The 19,267-nt window shown below is 31.5% G+C and overlaps 1 protein-coding gene across 6 annotated transcripts in view; it reads right to left on the bottom strand.

Moving 5' to 3' along the window:
- Positions 1 to 19,267, bottom strand: part of TLL1 (tolloid like 1) — a 166,832-nt gene that overhangs the window by 69,581 nt on the left and 77,984 nt on the right. For 5 of the 6 annotated variants that reach the window (XM_025050406.1, XM_015593281.2, XM_025050409.1 and 2 more), the window contains 6 exons: positions 16,320 to 16,400; positions 14,716 to 14,868; positions 14,075 to 14,192; positions 8,983 to 9,161; positions 6,616 to 6,721; positions 1,001 to 1,125 (listed from right to left, as the gene is read on the bottom strand). In XM_025050406.1, coding sequence (XP_024906174.1) covers positions 1,001 to 1,125; positions 6,616 to 6,721; positions 8,983 to 9,161; positions 14,075 to 14,192; positions 14,716 to 14,868; positions 16,320 to 16,400 — 762 coding nt within the window. Of the gene's footprint in view, positions 1 to 1,000; positions 1,126 to 6,615; positions 6,722 to 8,982; positions 9,162 to 14,074; positions 14,193 to 14,715; positions 14,869 to 16,319; positions 16,401 to 16,437; positions 16,531 to 19,267 lie in introns of those variants that run through there. The other variant, XM_025050410.1, reaches the window with a different exon arrangement.

Raw genomic sequence — 19,267 nt, 5'->3', positions numbered from 1 at the left:
AGTGTGTAAATCCATCTCTAGTGTCTTTTTAAATCTAATGTACGTACAAACATATTCAGAGAGAGAATCAAAATGGGTTGGTATGTCCATTTATTTAATTGCTATTAATCATATAATCGTTCCCCAAATTTTCTACTTTGAAATTTAAAAAGCATAGTTCATCCAGTACTGCCAGAAATTAGCCAAGGATCACTCATGTCTTTTGTCACTGTGGTGCCATTTACTTATAAATGTATCCTTCTTATGAAAACTTAAATTAAAAAAATTAATAACACACATGCATGTGTATTTTACATACATACATGGACAAAAAGTTTGGGAAAAGTTGTGTTAAAGTTAAACATGCTTCTTTGATATAAGATGTTTCAATGAATTTTGAGTGTACAGGACATGATGTATGCACAATTTCCAATTTGGAAGCAGACTTTTTATTCTGGGACCAATAAGGCACTGATATTCTCTTTGAAATTTATTATTAAGACTTTCCATTAACCTCTTTTTCACAACTTTATCCAGTACCAAAACATACAGGAGCTCATTAGCAACATGGTTAGAACGGATTTTTTATAACAAAGTTATAAAATCCAATAATAAAACTTCAATTTGTATACCATTAATAATGGTACTTACAAAAAAGATCATTCAGACTCCATTCTTTTTATGTTGACCACTTTTAGCATTTGACTATGAAATCATGCAACTGTTTAATAACAACTATCAACCAACCATGTTTTCTGCTCCTTTGCTCATTAAATTAAAAGAAATAAAACATACTATCCCTGTGCTTAAAATTTGATTTCTAGCAATTTGTTTTTAATTATATCAGTGGGTGTTCCAGAGTTCTCTCCTATTTCATTTTATGATTACTGACTTTGAACTGAATACGTCACTTGCCAGCATGGAAAGAGACAAGTAAACAGCTGAGTAAACCGTGGCTTATTCATCTGGAAGAGCACACTCTGGCACAGTTACGCTTCTGTGTTTTTGTATGGTGCAATACCTGGACATCTATACAGCTTTCTTGCCTGTGCAATATCTCCTTTGCTTAAACGAGTTCTCTGACCAATTGCTGGACGTATGCCATTATCATCACGAGAGGGGAGGATAGTATCCAGAAACATCCCCCTGAAAAAAATTAGAAACAAGACACACATAAGTCAACAAATTAAGACAAATATATTCCTTAGAAGTATAAGATTATTTTTTTCAGACTAGAGTCAATCAAAGGGGAAATACATCAGTGTTGAGCTTTAAAAAGTGTGCCAGACTTTCATCAAAGTAAAAAAAAAAATTGTGTATTAAATATCTATGCCTAGTATTGTCAGTGATGATAATCACTTTTTCCTTAGAAATTTATACTATGATTTTAAAAATCTGGAATTCTACACAGTCCCCACCAAGTACCCCATGGTTTTTGCTTTGGTCTCTCAAGCAGATCTAAGAACCGCTTAGATATCCAAGCTGTTAAACAGTTCTCCCTTATAGAGAAATATTTTCTTTAAGACAGCCTACAATAAACATTTTTGAGGTTATTAAAATTATAAAATTCAAATGAAATATACACATATGTGTATGTATATGTTAATTGTTTTAGTTAAACTATTAATTCTAAGAATACTTCTTCCAAGTATTACAGTATATGTTAAAAGAACAAGGAAAAACAAGAGTATCAGATTTTAATAAAACACTTTAAAACAAATTATTTTTGTGATACACACACATATAATATAAAATTTTCATACATATAGAGTAAAATTAATAAGCAAAAAAACCTTTAAGCAACACCCTAATAATGTTACGGTATAGATACTGAGTTGTTTTGTACCCAAGTCGTAATAGAAACTCATATTTTTCTTAATATGCATGACTAAAAATTCTGAATATAGTACACTGAGGACACGGTCTAATTTTGCAATAAGTATCTACATTTATAGCTCTAAAGGAAGTACTGTGCTTAAAAGTTAGATGGACTGGGAGGCTATTCCAAGTAGTGAGAAGGATGAAGTGTGTATATGAGGATTTTCAACAAGAGAGAAGCTTGCTATAAAAATATTTTAAATTAAAATATTAAATTAAAAATTTAAATTAAAATACAATTGTAAAAAAAATATTTTAAATTGGGATAAATGATGCTTTCCACTTTCCAAAAGTTTCAAATAAATAAGTGTATTTAAATTATAAGTTAAAAGAACAATATTTTTGGCTCTAATAATTCCTTCCTTCAAGAAACATTTACTAAACATTGTTTATAGGTCTAGATTTATAGCAGTAAACAAAAGACACAAAAATTTCTCCTCTTGTGATTCTCAGATTCTGATGGGGAGAGAAAGACATTAAACAGAAAAATGATAACTGAGATAGTGAAAATACTATGAAGAAAAATAAAGAAGATAGACATTGATTGTCCAGTGATGGACTTTTAAATAGAGTGATCAAAGAAAAACTCACTTGGAAGTTGACATTTCAACCAAACATGAAGAAAGTGAAGGTTAGGACAACATGGGTAACTGGGAGCAGAGAGTCTCAGAGAGAAACAACAAGAAATGCAACAGCCCAGAAATGGGAAGACCCCTATCTAAAGCGTCTGAGTGTCAGAGAATTTATCTTTTAGCCTGAGGAAACCTGTTAATATCTGAAAGATGATAAACAGAAGAATGACAGGATCTATAAGTAATTCGTGACTAACCTCCCTAGCTTCTTGGTAAAGATAATGATCTTTATATAAAACCAGATAACTCAAATGGAGAATGGAACTCTTTAAAGCAAAATCTACATATCTACAGAACTCCATATGGGTACCAGCTGAGAAGGGAGGGAGAGAGAACTAATGACTTAGGAGAACTGACCATCAAAAGTGAGAGCTTAATAAGATGCAACTCAGGCTAAGCCAGTGCAATTGAAAGGGAAGTTGAGCCAAAGGGTGACAATGACAAACGCCACCCCTCATCTATGCTGCATGAATTAACAGATTATTAAGTAAGTAAATCCAAACTGATGAAGTGTTATAATTTCTGTAGTATTTAGTACTAATAAAATATTCACTATTTTCTATTTCTTAAAACAGATTTGTAGTCTTTGAAAAGTTTTTTTCCCCAGTTTTCAAAAGAGATTCAATTTGAAAAGGTCAAGTACATCTTAAAGTGTACATATTCAAAGCCAGACAATAGAATAATTAATTGCGACTCATTCTGTCTACCGAGGTAACCTGCCTTTCATTCAGAAGGGGGTCAGTCACCCATTCTTTTGTTCTTTCTGTGGTCAGGAAGTTAACTATTCTCTCTGTTGACATCCAGGCCATTAAGCAATGCAGATTCTTCCTGAACACTCTCTGTAAGGCACGATCAATAAGCCAGGGACATATCACAGAGGGCTTCAATTACTAATCTTCATTTGTTCTACATTAGGAGAGTGAGCTATGTTTTTTAAGAAAGTATAAAATTTTACAATTCTTTTACTAATGAAAAATGGGTAGTCCCAGTTAGCAAGCATCTACATTACATATTATGTGTACATATGAAAGCCCTATATGTCTAGCCCTATTCTTCCCAAAAGTCCCTAAATCTGCTGATGAGCTATATTTATGAAAACGACTAAAAGTTTTATAGACTCCATAGGTCTAGAATAGAAGAAACTGTAAAACTTCAAATATTTACATTAACAGAATGAAGGACAAAACCACGTGCTCAACTAATTGATGCAGAAAAAGCATTTGACAAAACGACACACTTTCATAATGAAAGTACTCAAAAAACGAGGAATACACAAGAACTAACTCAACATAATAAAGACCATATGTGAAAAGCCTACAGCTAACATCACATTTAATGGTGAAAAACTGAAAGCTTTTCATCTAAGATCAAGAGTAAGGCAAGACTGCTTGCTCTTATCACTTCTATTCAACACAGTATTGGAAGTTCTAGCCAGACCAATTAGGAAAGAAAAAGAAGTAAAAGGCATCCAAATTGGAAAGAAATAAGTAAAATTATCTGTTTGCAAGATTTTATATGCAGAAAACCCTAAAGAGTCTACCAAAAGAGCTGTCAGACCTAATGAACAAATTCAGCACAGTTTAAAAATTCAAAATCAACATACAAAAAAAGGTTGTATTTCTATATAATGATGAACAATCCAAAGAGAAAATTTTAAAAAAATTACATTTGAAATAGCACCAAAAAGAATAAAATACTTAAGAATAAACCAAACTAAGAATCTGAAAGACTTGTACACTACATGCTATAATACACTGCTGAAAGAAATTAAAGAAGACATAAATAAATAGAAGACATTCCATGTTTATGAATTGGATGACTTAATTTGTTAAGAACTCCATAGACTCAAAATGATCTACGGATTCAACACAACTCCAATGGGATAGATTGCAGAAATAGAAATACAATAGTCCTAAAATAAATATGGAATCTCACAGGACTTCAAATAGCTAAAAAATTTTGAAAGATGGATAAAAATTATGTCATATACATACAATAAAATATTATTGAGCCTTAAAAAGGAAAAAAAAAAACCCTGTCACATGCTATACTACATGGATGAACCTTGAGTACATTGTGCCAAGTGAAATAAGAGAAAATAAGACAGTAAGAGAAAAACAAATACTGTATGATTCCACTTAATGAGGTGTCTAAAGTAGCCAAATTCATAGAAACAGCAAGTGGAACAATGGTATCAGGGACTGCAGGGAGGAGAGGATGAGCAGTTGCTTAACAGGCATAGGGTTTCAGCTTCGCAAGATGAATAAGTTCTAGATATCTGTCTCACAACCCTGTGAATGTACTAAACACTGCTGAGGGTGTACATATAAAAATGGTTAAGATGGTAAATTGTATGCTGTGTGTTTTTTACCAGTAGAGAAAGAGAGAGAAACTTCGAATACTTTGGAGGTGGTGACTGAGAAGTGTTGAGAAGTGTGCCAAATATTTTCTCCTGAAATTCAGTGATTTAAATATATGTATGAGTTAGTGAACATCCTCTTAAAAATCAAAGCAATAAAATAATGTTAATTGGATCAATTCTGACAGCTATATATGGTTACTTTCACTATAGAAATACAAGTTTATTAGGAAAACTGAATAGAATAATCTTAAAACAATTAGACAAAATAATAGGTCAAGGCTGGCTGGCATGCAACACCAAGGCGGCAGGGGGGTTGAGCATTGGACTGCAGGCAGTAACAGCAGATAGTTTATGGGGAAAAAAAAGCAATTTAAACATGTAAAATAACTACAGAATGAGGAGAAATACATATTTTAAACTTTGGTACAGATTCATCAGCTATCAAGGATAAAAAGAATAAATTATTTTCTCCACTTTCCAGTACTTCCTGTGTTCCAAAGAATCAAAACACAGTTTAATTCTAAATAACATACTTCAGCAGCATACAAGAGCCGCCTTGCTGAACCAGGACCCAAATCCCCATTTGTTACATGTTTCTATAAAAAATTAAATCCTAAGCACTGACCAAAAAATAAATTTTTATAAATCCTTAAGAGTAATTTTAGACCAAATTTATAGGTGTATTTCTATCAAAACCTCAATTCAATTCCAGACACAATAAGTATTTCAATACTTATTATATTTGAATATATATGTATGTGTATATATGTATATGTATATATGTGTATATATACCTGAGAAGAAAATAATTTTAAAAATTATTAACATTTAGTTTTTAATAATAAAATTTGGTCTTTTCAAAAAAGCATAATTTAAAAATGAATCCAAGTATAAGTAATTCATTTACCCATTCTTCTTTATTTTTTACCAAGTATATTTTTTAAAGGAGGGGTTAATTTGATTTTTTTATCTTTCTCTTGATTCTACATTTAGAAACAGATGTTGATAATAGTGATATAGACAAATATGTGCCAAAAGAATGAGTTGGAATAGACATGAGTATAAAATGAGTATAAAATGAGAAAAAGGGATGACTTCAGTGGTTTAACAGTTCCAAATTCCTTACCTGGGAACTTGCTTTATTACATCATCTTTAGAATAAAGTAATCAAAATCCAAATTTATTGCATTCTTTAAAAATAGAATTCAATCACTAATAAAATAATTTTAAGGTCGAGAAATGATAAATTTCTAAATTATACATAGTAAAATATCTTCCTAACATGTTCTTTGAGAATTAAATCACTATAGCAATTTTTGAGTATAACTAGTACTTGAGCTGTAGAAAGTACACAGTGGAAAACACAAGTCACATAGAAAATATGACATTCCAACTCAATGACCAAGTACCCTACTTGACTCGTGAATGCCTAATTTTCATTAAATAATGATTTGCCAATATAACGTGCTGAAGGGTTTGATCATTTTAATTGATTTTTTTATGATCTAGTAATATAGAAGGGTTTAAATACTTCGTATTGTTTAAATTTTTACTTTGAATTTACGTATTTTGTGGGAAATATGAAAGTATGTTTTTAAAACCTCAAATGCCTGGTGTAGACTATAAATGTTGATGAAGTATTTTTGGACTTTGTGGTAGCAATATTTGAAAATGTTTCTAGTTGCTAATGTTAGGCATAGTTTTGTGAGGACCCACACGGAGGAAAGTAATTAAAAGTCAAAAGGTATAACCTGAGACTCCAACCTTGAGAAGGTGTTCCTGGCATAGTGCATGATACTGTCAAAATCATATCTTTCTCCCAGTGAGTTCACTTCTCCAGGCTCCATCTTCAGAAAATTGTACTCTTGACCTAAGAATCAGGCACAAATAACATTTCAGAAGCCTTCTAACAGAGAAGAGAACAAAAGAGCTCTTGAGAGGCCTACATCTTTCCTTTACTAAATGGCTTATCTTCAGGCAAGTTGTAGTTACATACTAACACCCAGGTTGTGCAAAAGTATCCACCCAGTACCATTGTGTTTACTTAATATCACAATGAAAGAGTAATACTGAATAATCATTAAAAAGTTAATTTTGGCAAAAAGGTGGATTGCCAAAAGCATACCTTAGGTTTGTTTTCTATGTATATTCTTTTATGTTTTCATATTTGTTTCTTTAAAATCTTAGTGTTTTTTTTTTTTTTTCAGTACTGGAGGAATGATTAGAAAAAGTTACATTTTTGTTAATGAGTTTACGACCTTTCTCGTATGATTGCATTTACCAAAACCAATAAAATTTATTTTCTTATTTGCTTTATAATTCTTTCTACGAAACACTGACAAAAAATATGAAATAATGTTTGTATGTACACACAACACAGCAGACTTCAGCTATGTGATTTCTCACTAAAGGTAAAACAACAGCAGCAAATTTCATTCAAAACTGAAACAAGATTCTTTTTGATTAATCTACTCTAAGCTCTACTTGGAGAGCATTTTTGATCAAAAAGAGTATACTTCAAAATAATAAGCCTCCTTCTTGAAGTCATATTCTAAAATGGAGTAAAGTATCCAATTCTTATACAAATTTGGCACCTATCATAGTCACTAATTTTGCATATAAACATGAAACTGAAGTCTGCACTTGTTAGACGTTGCCCTTGAATAACACTTGATCTTAAGTTTCTGTGCTGGGGCAAGTCATAAATTTGTTGAAGATTAATCTCTAACATGGACTTTTTCATACTAGAATTGCACTGCTATAGTAGTTCCAAATACTCAGGTAATCTCATTCAATAAATTATTTTTTCTAATGGCCTGAATGTTGAGTCAACAAAAGTCTGAATAGCCATAACGAGCTTAGTACTGCGTAAGGCATTACATATTTATACACTATTTATACACTTCTTGTTTGTTTTAGGTACGTATTTATCTATGTTAAACCAGAGTCCTATTTTTAAGAGTAAAAATCATTCTCGAAAGTTATTCTCTTATAAATTGTTTGGTCCACATAATAGAGGAAAATTAGTAAGTGCACTTAGAATGCATCTACTTTACTTCTGAATTTCTTCTGTGCACTTAGAATGCATCTACTTTACTTCTGAATTTCAGGTCCATGGTGACATGTCCCTTGACTCTCCAAGGTACATTTTATCATATCTTGTAAGGACTCTATGCTACTTTCAACATATGACTATTGTTACTTTTCTTACTCACTTCCAATCATTTATATATATGTACATATCCCACACTGAGCTTTATATTTTTCATGACAATATTACTAACATCTAATAGTGCCTCAAGAAATAATTGGCACCGAATATGTAATGAGCAAATAAATAGATCAAAGCTGTTAATTACAGGAAATTCTAAAGAATTTGATGGTTGTAACTTGAAATTGGCTATGAATAAGTAAATTAAGACACATTTTTAATTCGCTCGTACTTGAAATACATACTATCTTATAAGGCAGTTCCAATCAATGAGATTTTTCTTTCATCAGTTGAAAGGTACTCATCTTTATAAATTTATGAACATTAAAACAAATAAAAAGCTTTAAAATGAGACTTATCACACATCAACTGTCAGAGAAAATTAAATTTTCATTATGTATTATATTTCACATTCTTAAGAATTTGTCTTTAGGGTAGTCAAGGTTAAGAGAAATCTCACAGAAACTATTTGGTTTATCCTGGAAATGACTCCTTTGCCTTAAATTTTCTCTAGGAATCGCCCCTAGTATAATACAGATTCCTATAGTAGCATCACATTTAATGGAAACCCTGGACTCTTTCTAAATTCCTGTAGCATAAATTATAGAACTAAGTATAGAAAATACTATAAAAAATATTTAATAATATTAATTTATGATTCAATAGCCTATACCTATTCGTAGGAAACACAGAAGTTTGGAAATGAAACAGTGAAATCTTAAGAAAAAATAACAAGCCTAAAAAAACATATAAGATCAATTAAAAAAAATCGAGGGTATTTTTTAATCAAGCAAAACGTTGATTCTATCATATCAAAAAAGTCAGTTCACATTTTTGAAGAAGCTAAATGATAAATAGTATAAACACAACTAAAAGATAGTCAGTCACCCTTAAACCCAACATATTTTGAAGCCTCTCACCCGGCTGGATGTTTTCTCTTATGATAGTTACATGGTTATCTCTATCTGGTCTCGTGTGTTCATGCCAAAAGCCTATCACATGGCCCAGTTCATGAACAACGATTCCAAATTTATCACAGTTCTTGCCAATAGAGATCGCCTGAGGTCCATTTCCCCGCCGACCTACATAGGAACAGCATCTGGAATAAAGCAGAAAGAGGAGATGGTGGTGGAAAGGGAGACGCTGTATGAATTACAACATGATGAAACTTTTGTAAAGAACTGTAGTAAAGTCCAACACATTCAGAGGCAGAACAGCATTTCATTATCAAATATGGCTAATTTCTAGTATTCTGGTAAATTGATATACAAAAAAAGTGCCTCTAAACAATCACTTAAAGTGCCTTTATATGAACTCACATAGCATAAATTATTGCCTTAAGTCATTTTTAGGAGTAGAAGATAAATTAGAGAATAAAATACTTATTGATTATTTTGTGCTATTATACATATAATTAAACTCAAGACTTATCAACTCAAAAAAAAAAAGACTTATACAATCCATCTAAACTATTATATTACTTTGTCAATATGATTATCTGGCAATAATCTATTATTTCAGTATTAAATATAAAAACAAAGTTTATCTTTCCTCTTTAAAAAAAAACAGAATTAAATGTATTTATGAAAAATGTTGGTTAATCAAAAAAAGGAATTACTTTTCTTATTCATGGGAGATTTCTTTTTAAGAAGAAAACTTTTAAAAGAAGTCAATTGAGGAAAATTAGTTTCAAAAGGTGAATTATCTAAGTTAATGGTTAACTGGTGAAGAAAAAATGACAACTGATAGGAATATGAGATTTATGAGATTGTTTCAAATGATCAGGTTGATATTTAAGTGTGACATTCTATTTTACCTTTTGAAAGAATCTCCTGGACTCTCAAAATGTGAAACATCCACGGTATCTTTCTGCAAATTTTTCTCAATTTTTTGACATTTATACATATTCGATGATGTTTTTCTACTCAAAATATAGAAGTTCCATTTATTCGTTTTGCATGCATATGTGTGTGCACACATACGTATGTGAGAGAGTGCATGAAAGAGGGCACACACATGTGCAAGGGTGGGCACACAGAGATATCCACTTTAAAATATGTTTTAAATGGTATAATAATATAGTAATTACAATACATATATAAATAAAAATATCTAAAATTTCGATAATTAGAGTTTACATTAAAATAGCTTATCAATAGGACCATTCCTCCAGATAGCAATAAGAAGGCACTAAATAATTGGTGTTGAATAGTTGAAAATCACGATGCACCAGATACCAAACACCTCTTCTATTTTATTAAATGAAAAGAGAAAATCGCCAAATATTAATTTCCCAAATGATTAAAAGAAATTTCAACTAATTTCAGTTTCCAGAGTAAGTACATTTAATCATCCTTTTGATTGCTCACAAATATAAACTGTCATTCTAATTGTTTTGTAAGCTTTTAAATGCCTAAGCATTTTAACCTACACCATGCTAGTTAAATGAACTAATTTGACTTATTCATGAATTTATTATAAGTTAATTCAGCTTAACAAATCAATCATAGAAAGACAAATAACTGGTACACAAAAATCATGGAATTGTGTTTTTACCGCCAGATATTTTTTTTCTAAAACAGTATGTTGTACTCTATACATAGATAGTTACTTATTATATACCTAATATTAGTTAAGTATTAGATGTTGAAAAACACAAAAATTGCAGATTTTAGATTTAAACGGAAACATTTGCTACGACATAGCAACAGTAACAAAACTGAAATACCTAATAATTGTGTGGTAACTAAATTACCCATATTCAGTCATTCTTGCTGAATATACCCCACAGGTTATATTCATAGAAGAAAGCACTCTGCTTTCAAAATCCTGGAGATAGTCAAGGCATGTGGTCAATTTATTTAATCGAAAACACCTTTTTTTTTTTTTTTTACCATCATTTCACCCATAGCCCTTTCCAATAAATAAGATAGGGTCCCATAATGAAAAGCAAAACTACATTTGACACTTTTTACAATGGTCCTGTGAAAGTAAAAAAAAAACAGTTGTAGTTTGACCCCTGACATACTAATTATTACCATGGCATAATTGCTTCAGCTGACTAATATAGGCTCTTTCTTTCACTTAGCAGAAAATCTAAAGTACTTAAAAAATACTGTAAGATCCGACATGATCTTCACACACAAACATCTTACCATACAGATGTCATCTCTTACTATTGCCCCTGTCACTCTACTCAAACCATGCGGTCCTTGCTGTGCCTTGAGCATGCAGGAGTGTTTGTGCTCATAGCCTTTTTGCTGCTTATTCCCTCTGCCAAGAACTCTGTTATCCCAGATAGCCATATGTCTCATTTCCTCATCTTTGCACAAATGTTCTCTATCATACTTAGATTGCTTTGCTTTTTGTCCTAAAATTTATGGTCTATTATTACATTTTACATTTAATTTATTTTCATGTTTTTGTTTTTCTGCCTCCCCACCCTAGAATGTAAGCTTTCTGTGCTTTGTTCACTGTTGCATCTCTAGCCCCTAGAATATAGCCTTGCACATAGTAGAGCTCAATAGATACAGAGAACAGATGGGTGGCTGCCAGAGGGGGGGACTAGAGTGTGGGAGAAATGCATGAGAGGGTTATAAGCTACAAAATTCTTTGGAGGAATTAGTTATTGCACTAATGACATGTATTTTTGCAAAATAATGATTTCCAGTTATAAGATAAATAAGTTCCAAGGCTGTAAAGTACATGTTCTTTAATAGTTCTTTAAATTCTTATAGCCTTCTATTTTAGGATTACACACAATGTACTTTAGCCAATGTGTAAATTTTCAACATTTCCTTGGTCTCTACTTGTAAAGCAATGTGCTGGGTGTCATGATGGCCATGGAGATAAGCTACCTGCCCTCATCACTGATGAAGGTAGACAGCTGAACTAGCAGTGGAAATGTAACTATTATAGCCGTGGACGGAGCAAAGTTCCACTCTGGGCAGCTCAGAAATGAGTGAGAATAAAATATCTGAAAGATTTCCAGCGGTGAAAAAGAAAAGTAAAGGTATTTCAAGCAACTAAGATATCACAAGCAAAAACACAGAGAAATGATAGTGAATGAGGAAAAAATAATTGAGCAAGATAAAACAAGTGAAATATAAAACTTTGAAAAGAACTAAATGAATAAAAGAAAATGAATATAAATATGAATTTGTTATAAACAGAAATTAAACAATAAAATTAAAAGCAATTAGTACTTTAGATGTATACAAAATCGAAGAGTGGGAAAGAAGAAAGGCGTAGTGATCTAAATACATCATGTATTTAGAAATATGTCAGCTGTGCTATATCCAGTCCTATTAGACACCAGAAGGAAAAAAGGACAGTTTAGATATGGATTTTTAAATATTAAATAGACATGAAGAACTAGGAGGCTTTCGAAAGTAACCGAACCATATCAAGTTAAAATTAGAAAAATTTAGAAGAAAACATTGCTTGAATAAGTCATAACTAAAAATTTGTGGCACTATCGAGAAACGTATAAAAGGTAATAATGTATAATTTTTGTTAATGTCACTCAGGGCCACATTAAAATCCATTACTTTAAAGTTAAGTTAAATAACCTAGGAAAATATGGTAGCACAAAGCCAGATGACAATCACTTCCATACCTACTAAAATACATCTTTCCTCCCCCAAAATACATGTCATTAATGCAAGAACTAATTCCTCCAAAGAACTTAAGCATTTCTTTTTATTTTTCTATATGAACTATACTGGAGGATATTCAAATAACTGATTAGAGAAATATTCTCCTTGTGAAAGAATTTCAGGTAATAAATGTAGAAGGAATAAAAAAAAGAACATAAGAAAATCACTATTTTGTAATGATGGGAACTTGACCTGGCTGTCACCGCTTGAATGTACTAATCAATTGTGGCATCACTAAAGTGGCAGGTCCAGGCACATGGACCTCCTGATGTGATGCAGTGTAGACAGTACACTTTATCAAATATTTTTACCAAATAAACAAAAATTGAAGTTGGATTTAAACAACTATTTAAATATAAGTTCCAATGAACTGGAATACAGGAGTGAGAAGTTTGAAAACTTTCACAATAAAAAGTATTTCAAAGTATACAGCATTGCTTGAAGAACCACTATTACTGTAGCTTGGCTAGATTATGGGATTTGTGGAGAGATGTGGTGGCATAAGAATCTGTAAACGGAAGTTGTGGTAAGTTCATGGCATTCCTTAAATGTTATATCAAGGAATTTGGATTTTATTCTCAGGCTAGCATTTCCCAAAATGTGTTCCAGGAGACCGAAGTATGTTTTTTATAAGGGTGAGATGGGTGTATTCTCTTTTGAAATAAGCTTACAGAGCAATGTATTCTCTAAGCCTTTGAATTGGTCAGACTGCCATAGAAACAGCTATCTAAATTTCACACAGCATTTTCACAACTTACAGAACAGTTGTTTTGGAGAGAGAGAGTATAGTCGTTACCACTCTGTAAGAAGCAAATCTAGTAAACATCATTATAATAGGAAGAAACACTAAAGAATTTCAAAAAATGTGGTTTCTGGCTGTGACCAGTATTTTATGAAGCTAATTCTAGTAGCAGCGAATTGGTGAGACAAAACAGGAGAGCTATTGGAATAGACTAGGTGTGAAATGACATAAATGGACCAGGGCACATGGAACAGAAGCGGAAACTAAAAGACATAGTGAATATCAATAGACACTTACTGCATAGATTTTAGAGGAAGCACAACAGAATCACTAGGCAATGAATGATACTGAAGTTTCTAACTCAGGTAAGTGAGACATTGGCAATGTCATTGTATAGTTAGAACACGAAAGTGGCTGAGGGGAAAGAGGAATACACTTGAGGTAGATGCACAAAGATCTGTGATCAAAGAATATACTTATTGTTGAAAATATAATAATTTCTTATGTAAAATTCATACTGTCTCATGGGCAAAATACTAAGCAAATTGTAGGAAATGAATCCTACCTGTGGATTTACTTAATTTACTAAAGTCATTCCCTGTTTCCACTTACCCACATGGCCTGTATGTAAATACAATGTAACTCTCTTCATCGCTTCTTTCAATGAAAGTCACACATGTGTGCTTTTCCCAGTGCCTCATGGCCTGCTTGAACATGGCTCGCTGGCTGCCTGGAAAAATGGTGCAACATTACTAAAACAGTGTCTGCCTCAGAGACAGGTGCTAGATGCTGGCTCCTCCATCACTAGTCTGGCTGGGCAATTCGGATGTCACCACTGTCATCAACCAAACACTAGCCTAAGAGCACCACGAGTGAGTCGTCGTTAAGAAAGGACACTCACTCTATAATCGGAAGGTTAGAGCTTACTATGTGTACAAATATGTGTGCACAAGGCTCTATAAATGGACAGACAGTCTTCCTGTCAGTTGAAGAGAAATCGGCCTCCAGATTTAATGGGCACATTTAAAAGTCAGTTTAAAAACCAGAACAGTACTTGAGACTCTTAGAACTCAAGACTAAAGATGTTTTTCAATTACAGCACATTCTATACTAACAAATGAGGTGAGGAGATTATTTCTCAAGTTTGATTTAATAGTATGTTTTACAAATTAATATTTTATAAAAATGTACTCTTAATCTGTATGCTAATTATTTATTTCTTTTTTACAATAGACAGGCTGGGAGTATCTTACCAGTGAAGTTGCCTCCTATAACATATGGAATAACGCCTCCAGGCCATATTCTGTCTGTTCTTGACGTAGCAGCTCTAGGAACTCGATTTTTCTCATTTTGCCCTGAGAATTTTAGAGGTACTTTTTCCTTAACTGTGTTGTTTGGCTCCAAGCCTGCAGTGACATTTAAAAGATTCTGTGAAACAGAGTCCTCGGTCAGGAAATCATTTACCTCTTAAAGGACAAAAGTTAAAATGTCTTATTTACATATTTGTATAAGTATGCCTGAAGTCAAAACGCATCAAAGAAAAGCTTCGTATATATTACATACTAGAAGAAAGCATTAAAATATTTAAGTATTTCATGTCAAAATACCATTTCTTATCGCTCTCTGAGCAAATTTTGATGAATTTTCATACATCAGCCTGTAGCAGATAGAAGTCAGGCAGACTTGTAGGCGACAGAAAAATTCTTTTACGTAAGGATTCTACTTTACTAGATCACTAAGAAATTCGCCACCAGAATAAAACAGACATTGTTATAAAGTCCTATGCTATTCAAAACTCTTTTTACTCCTGCTAAGTCCTTAATCCTTTATTCAGGATAGATATTCTGTAGTACAGATTAAAATTATAAATATTACATTATAGAGACAATAAATGAAACAACATTAAGATAGACAAAGCTCAGACTTCTGAGACAATGTGCTATCTATCTCCATTCATATGTCCCCTGGAACACAGCATATCAGTACACAAGGTGAGCAGGTTAACATAAAATAGTCTATTCTAGAGCAGCTTTCAAATCTGTAGTAGTTAACTTTTGTTGATAACCTTTCTTAAATTTCTGTTACTGTTTTATTTTTCCTAAATTTGTATAATTATTTTTTCTTATTCATCCATCACTGTTGACACAAATATCCTACTACTAATATATCCTTCAGACACAATAAATATTGAATATATGCCCCCTATGTCAGTGTCCCTAACATGTCTTTTTAATACCCCAGAGCAAAGCATCTTTGCTTGGGAAAATTAATATTTGAAAGTGTTTACTTTCAAATATTTAATAATAATCCATCAATTTAAAGGGTGTTAGAATATGAACTTTGAACATATTTTTTTAAAAAACAACTCAAATCTACAAATAGGGGTTAATAAATTCAATACCATAAATATTAACTAATTATAAAACCAGAAGGCAGTTCAAAAAATGTTCACCTATTTTTTAATCTAATAAATCAGTTTGTCAATTTACTTTAAGTAAATTTTATTTCAAAACAGCCATAATGGTTTTCATTTGATTAAAACTGATGTAGTTCCATGCTTGATAAAAACACCTTAGTGTGATACTCAATTTACTGGAAATAAATATCAACAATAAAATAAATACTTAATACATTTTAACAAAGAGAAACTGAAAATAAGTTAACAAAACATTTCAATTGCACAAATTAAGTTCTAAAAAACTTGCATCAAATATCAACTAACAAAATAAAAATAAAGGACTCTTTCTTAGTATATGCTCTTCGCATACTTTGCATCATAATGGCCAACTGAACTGCTATTAGTATAATATTTACTGTACATCAAGTCAAGCGCCTGCAACTTTAAACATTGATATACCAGAGCCAATTCTTCTTATCCTGTCTATAAGTTGGTAGAGGGCCCCTCGTTTCTTTGACATACTGTGGTCTCCATATCCACCTTAAAGAATAAAAGAAAATAGTTAAGTTAAACTTACTGTATTTGAAAGTTTTGTGAATAAACAACATTGATAGGCTACATTGATTTTTCTTTGAACATCTTTTTTTTTATGTGATCTTAGAGAGTTAGAGTCATGAATATCCATAAAATCTTAGAAGAGGATAAAAATTCTACAATAACAAATTTTGGTAACTAAAACCAAGGCAGTGGGGGAGATCCAGAGAGCAATCTACATGACTTTATTTGGACATCACAGAAATTGAGTCATCTGTTGACAATTTGAGACTTTTTTCTTCACTGCGACCATGACATCACATAGTGTTAAAGAAGATGACAGCAAGTTGTTCTGCCCTGTTGATTGCATTCCAGCTATTTCCCCAATGCAAACCGAATACTTCAGATGCCAAATCAGCAAATGTAATAAAAACATAAAAACAAATGTATAGTCGAGCGTTGATCCAAAGCTTTGATCAATTTTAAAATATTACTAAAAGCATATATTTTATAATGTATTCAAATAAATTTTGAAAATTAGTTTCTATAATTTATAAAAACCAATAACACATAATTAGAAAAAAGTCACAAGGTAAGACAAAAAAGATGTTCAGCACAAAACACATTCTGTAATGCTACGTAATTTGCAAAATTTATAAAAATAGATGTAAAGAATTTGTAACTCAAAAGGTAGAGGAGAGGGTCAGAGTAAGGAAATACATCATTTCATAATTTTAACAACAAAGACTAGAAAAGGTAGATTCCTGTCATAAGTGAGAAAGATCATTTGATGAAAATTAAGTCTTCCGATTCTCATTCCAGGAACTTAATAAAATGCTCTGACAAATCAACTCCTATTCCCTTCTTCCGGGACAAATAATAGACAAATAACAAAAAGGTATCACTCAGTAAACAATGAATGACCGATAATGGTATCAGAACAAGTGCAGATGAATTTGTACTATTAAGAGTATGTGGCTCGTGAGTATCTTTGGGCTAAGACAATGCATGAGGGCCAGAAATCCATGAAAACAGCAAACTGTTCTTAGACTTTGAACTATTTCCTTCCAGTATCTGTTTTTCCCTCCTTTGAAATTAATACTGAAACTTAATTACCTAGGAAGCTATTAAAAAAAAAAAAAAACAATAAAATTACCATATAAGGCCCTTATAGGAAAAAATCAATTAAGACCTTATAAGGTAAATAGGTTAACGTGCTTGTTCACTGACTAACAATGCTTAATTATCTGCATTACATGGTCACATTTTTGCTGTGCCCCTTGAGAAAAATTTTTGAAATTTTTTTCATTGAACATTTTAGAAAGATGAGGTAATACTTAAATGTATTCATTCTTAAGCAGTTATAAGAAATATTTTTAAAAGATGGCATTTATGTGTTTGAACAGACTCTTACGTAACAATTATATTTCATATTAAATAGGACTGAAACACATATAAATAGATTTAGAAGGAAGCTAATTGTGAGAAAAAAAGAAATGTCTTAGAATTAAGGTTATTATAAGAATAAGAGTAATTACAAACTTGAAAGAACCGATGTTTCAGGACTATTAAAGTAAATAATGTATTTATACTCAGGAATTTTGAATAAGTTTTAGAGCAACTGAAGTAAAATTCTGCGGAGGAAGTTCATTGAAATGGAAAAAAGGAAATTAATAAAATAGGTTGTTATTTCTCACATATTCTAAAAACTAAATAAAAATATACTAACTAAATAAATATTTATGGGAAAGACAATAGATTTGAAATGAAGAAATAAGAAACATAATTAACTCAGCACAAACTAACAAGGGAAAAGAAAGAATTTTTTCTTACTCTATAATAAAATAAAAAATAAAATATGAGATACTTTTATATTATTTAAAATACAATTGTCTGAAATTCAATTGAATAGTGCAAGTTACTTTCAAACGTGTACCTTTCACATATAAATTTAGAATATATATATTTTATGATTGACAGTAAATTTGTTTTATGCTATTTATCTAAAATTATGTTTTTTTCTTCCAATTTTTACTATTTCTGAGCTTAACTATAAATGAAATGACAAAAATTAAATAGTATTAATTTTTTTTATTCACAGAAAATGAATGCCACCCAATACAAAGTAGGGGAGGAGACAATGGGTTAAAGTCATAGCTTGAATAAATCTTGAAGCTAACGAAAATTTCTAAAAAAATGGAAATGTAACATGATAAATCTAGAATTTTGTCGAATTGTATCATTGCTCTCTTGTCCCAAATCTATTGTCTGTGGCCGTGTTAAGTGTGAGATAGAAACTGAAGAGGTGTCAATAAACATATCCTACAGGGAGGTACTGTCTGTGATCACACTGCAATGCAGGTCCCCTCCTATATTTGATGCATGTTTCAGAAAAGACTGTCACCACATATAACAAAGGCTAGGGCATACTATTTTTAAAGTAGTGTTATTATTTTAAATAAGTTCTTTAAGTTTTATCATCTTACATAAGTTCCTTATTCGTGATAGTGGTGTTTTGATTTTATAGGATAATGTCCTTATTCTTAAGAAGTGCATGCCAACCTACTTAATTTCAAAATGCTATGTGGTCTGCAATTAATTCCAAAATGTTTTATTCACACTTATGCATGTATGCGTATACATAGAAAGTGCAAATGTGGTGAACTTAGCAATTGTTCGATCTTATAAGTAGGAATACTATTGTGTTGGTGCTTCTTGCACTATCCTATGAACTTTTCTCTATGTTTGAAATTTGTTATAATAAAAAGTTGCAAATAAAGTAAATTATGGGCAAAAAGATATTAATTCACAGTAAAAAATCTTAAGTCTAACTCTTGTCTGCTAGAAAAAATTATGTGTGTGTGTGGTGTGTG

Source organism: Pteropus alecto, unplaced genomic scaffold (assembly GCF_000325575.1).
Source record: "Pteropus alecto unplaced genomic scaffold, ASM32557v1 scaffold166, whole genome shotgun sequence".
In the NCBI taxonomy this organism is placed as follows: domain Eukaryota; kingdom Metazoa; phylum Chordata; class Mammalia; order Chiroptera; family Pteropodidae; genus Pteropus; species Pteropus alecto.
Note: the sequence above shows the minus strand (reverse complement) of the source record. Positions and strands in the feature narration are given on the sequence as shown.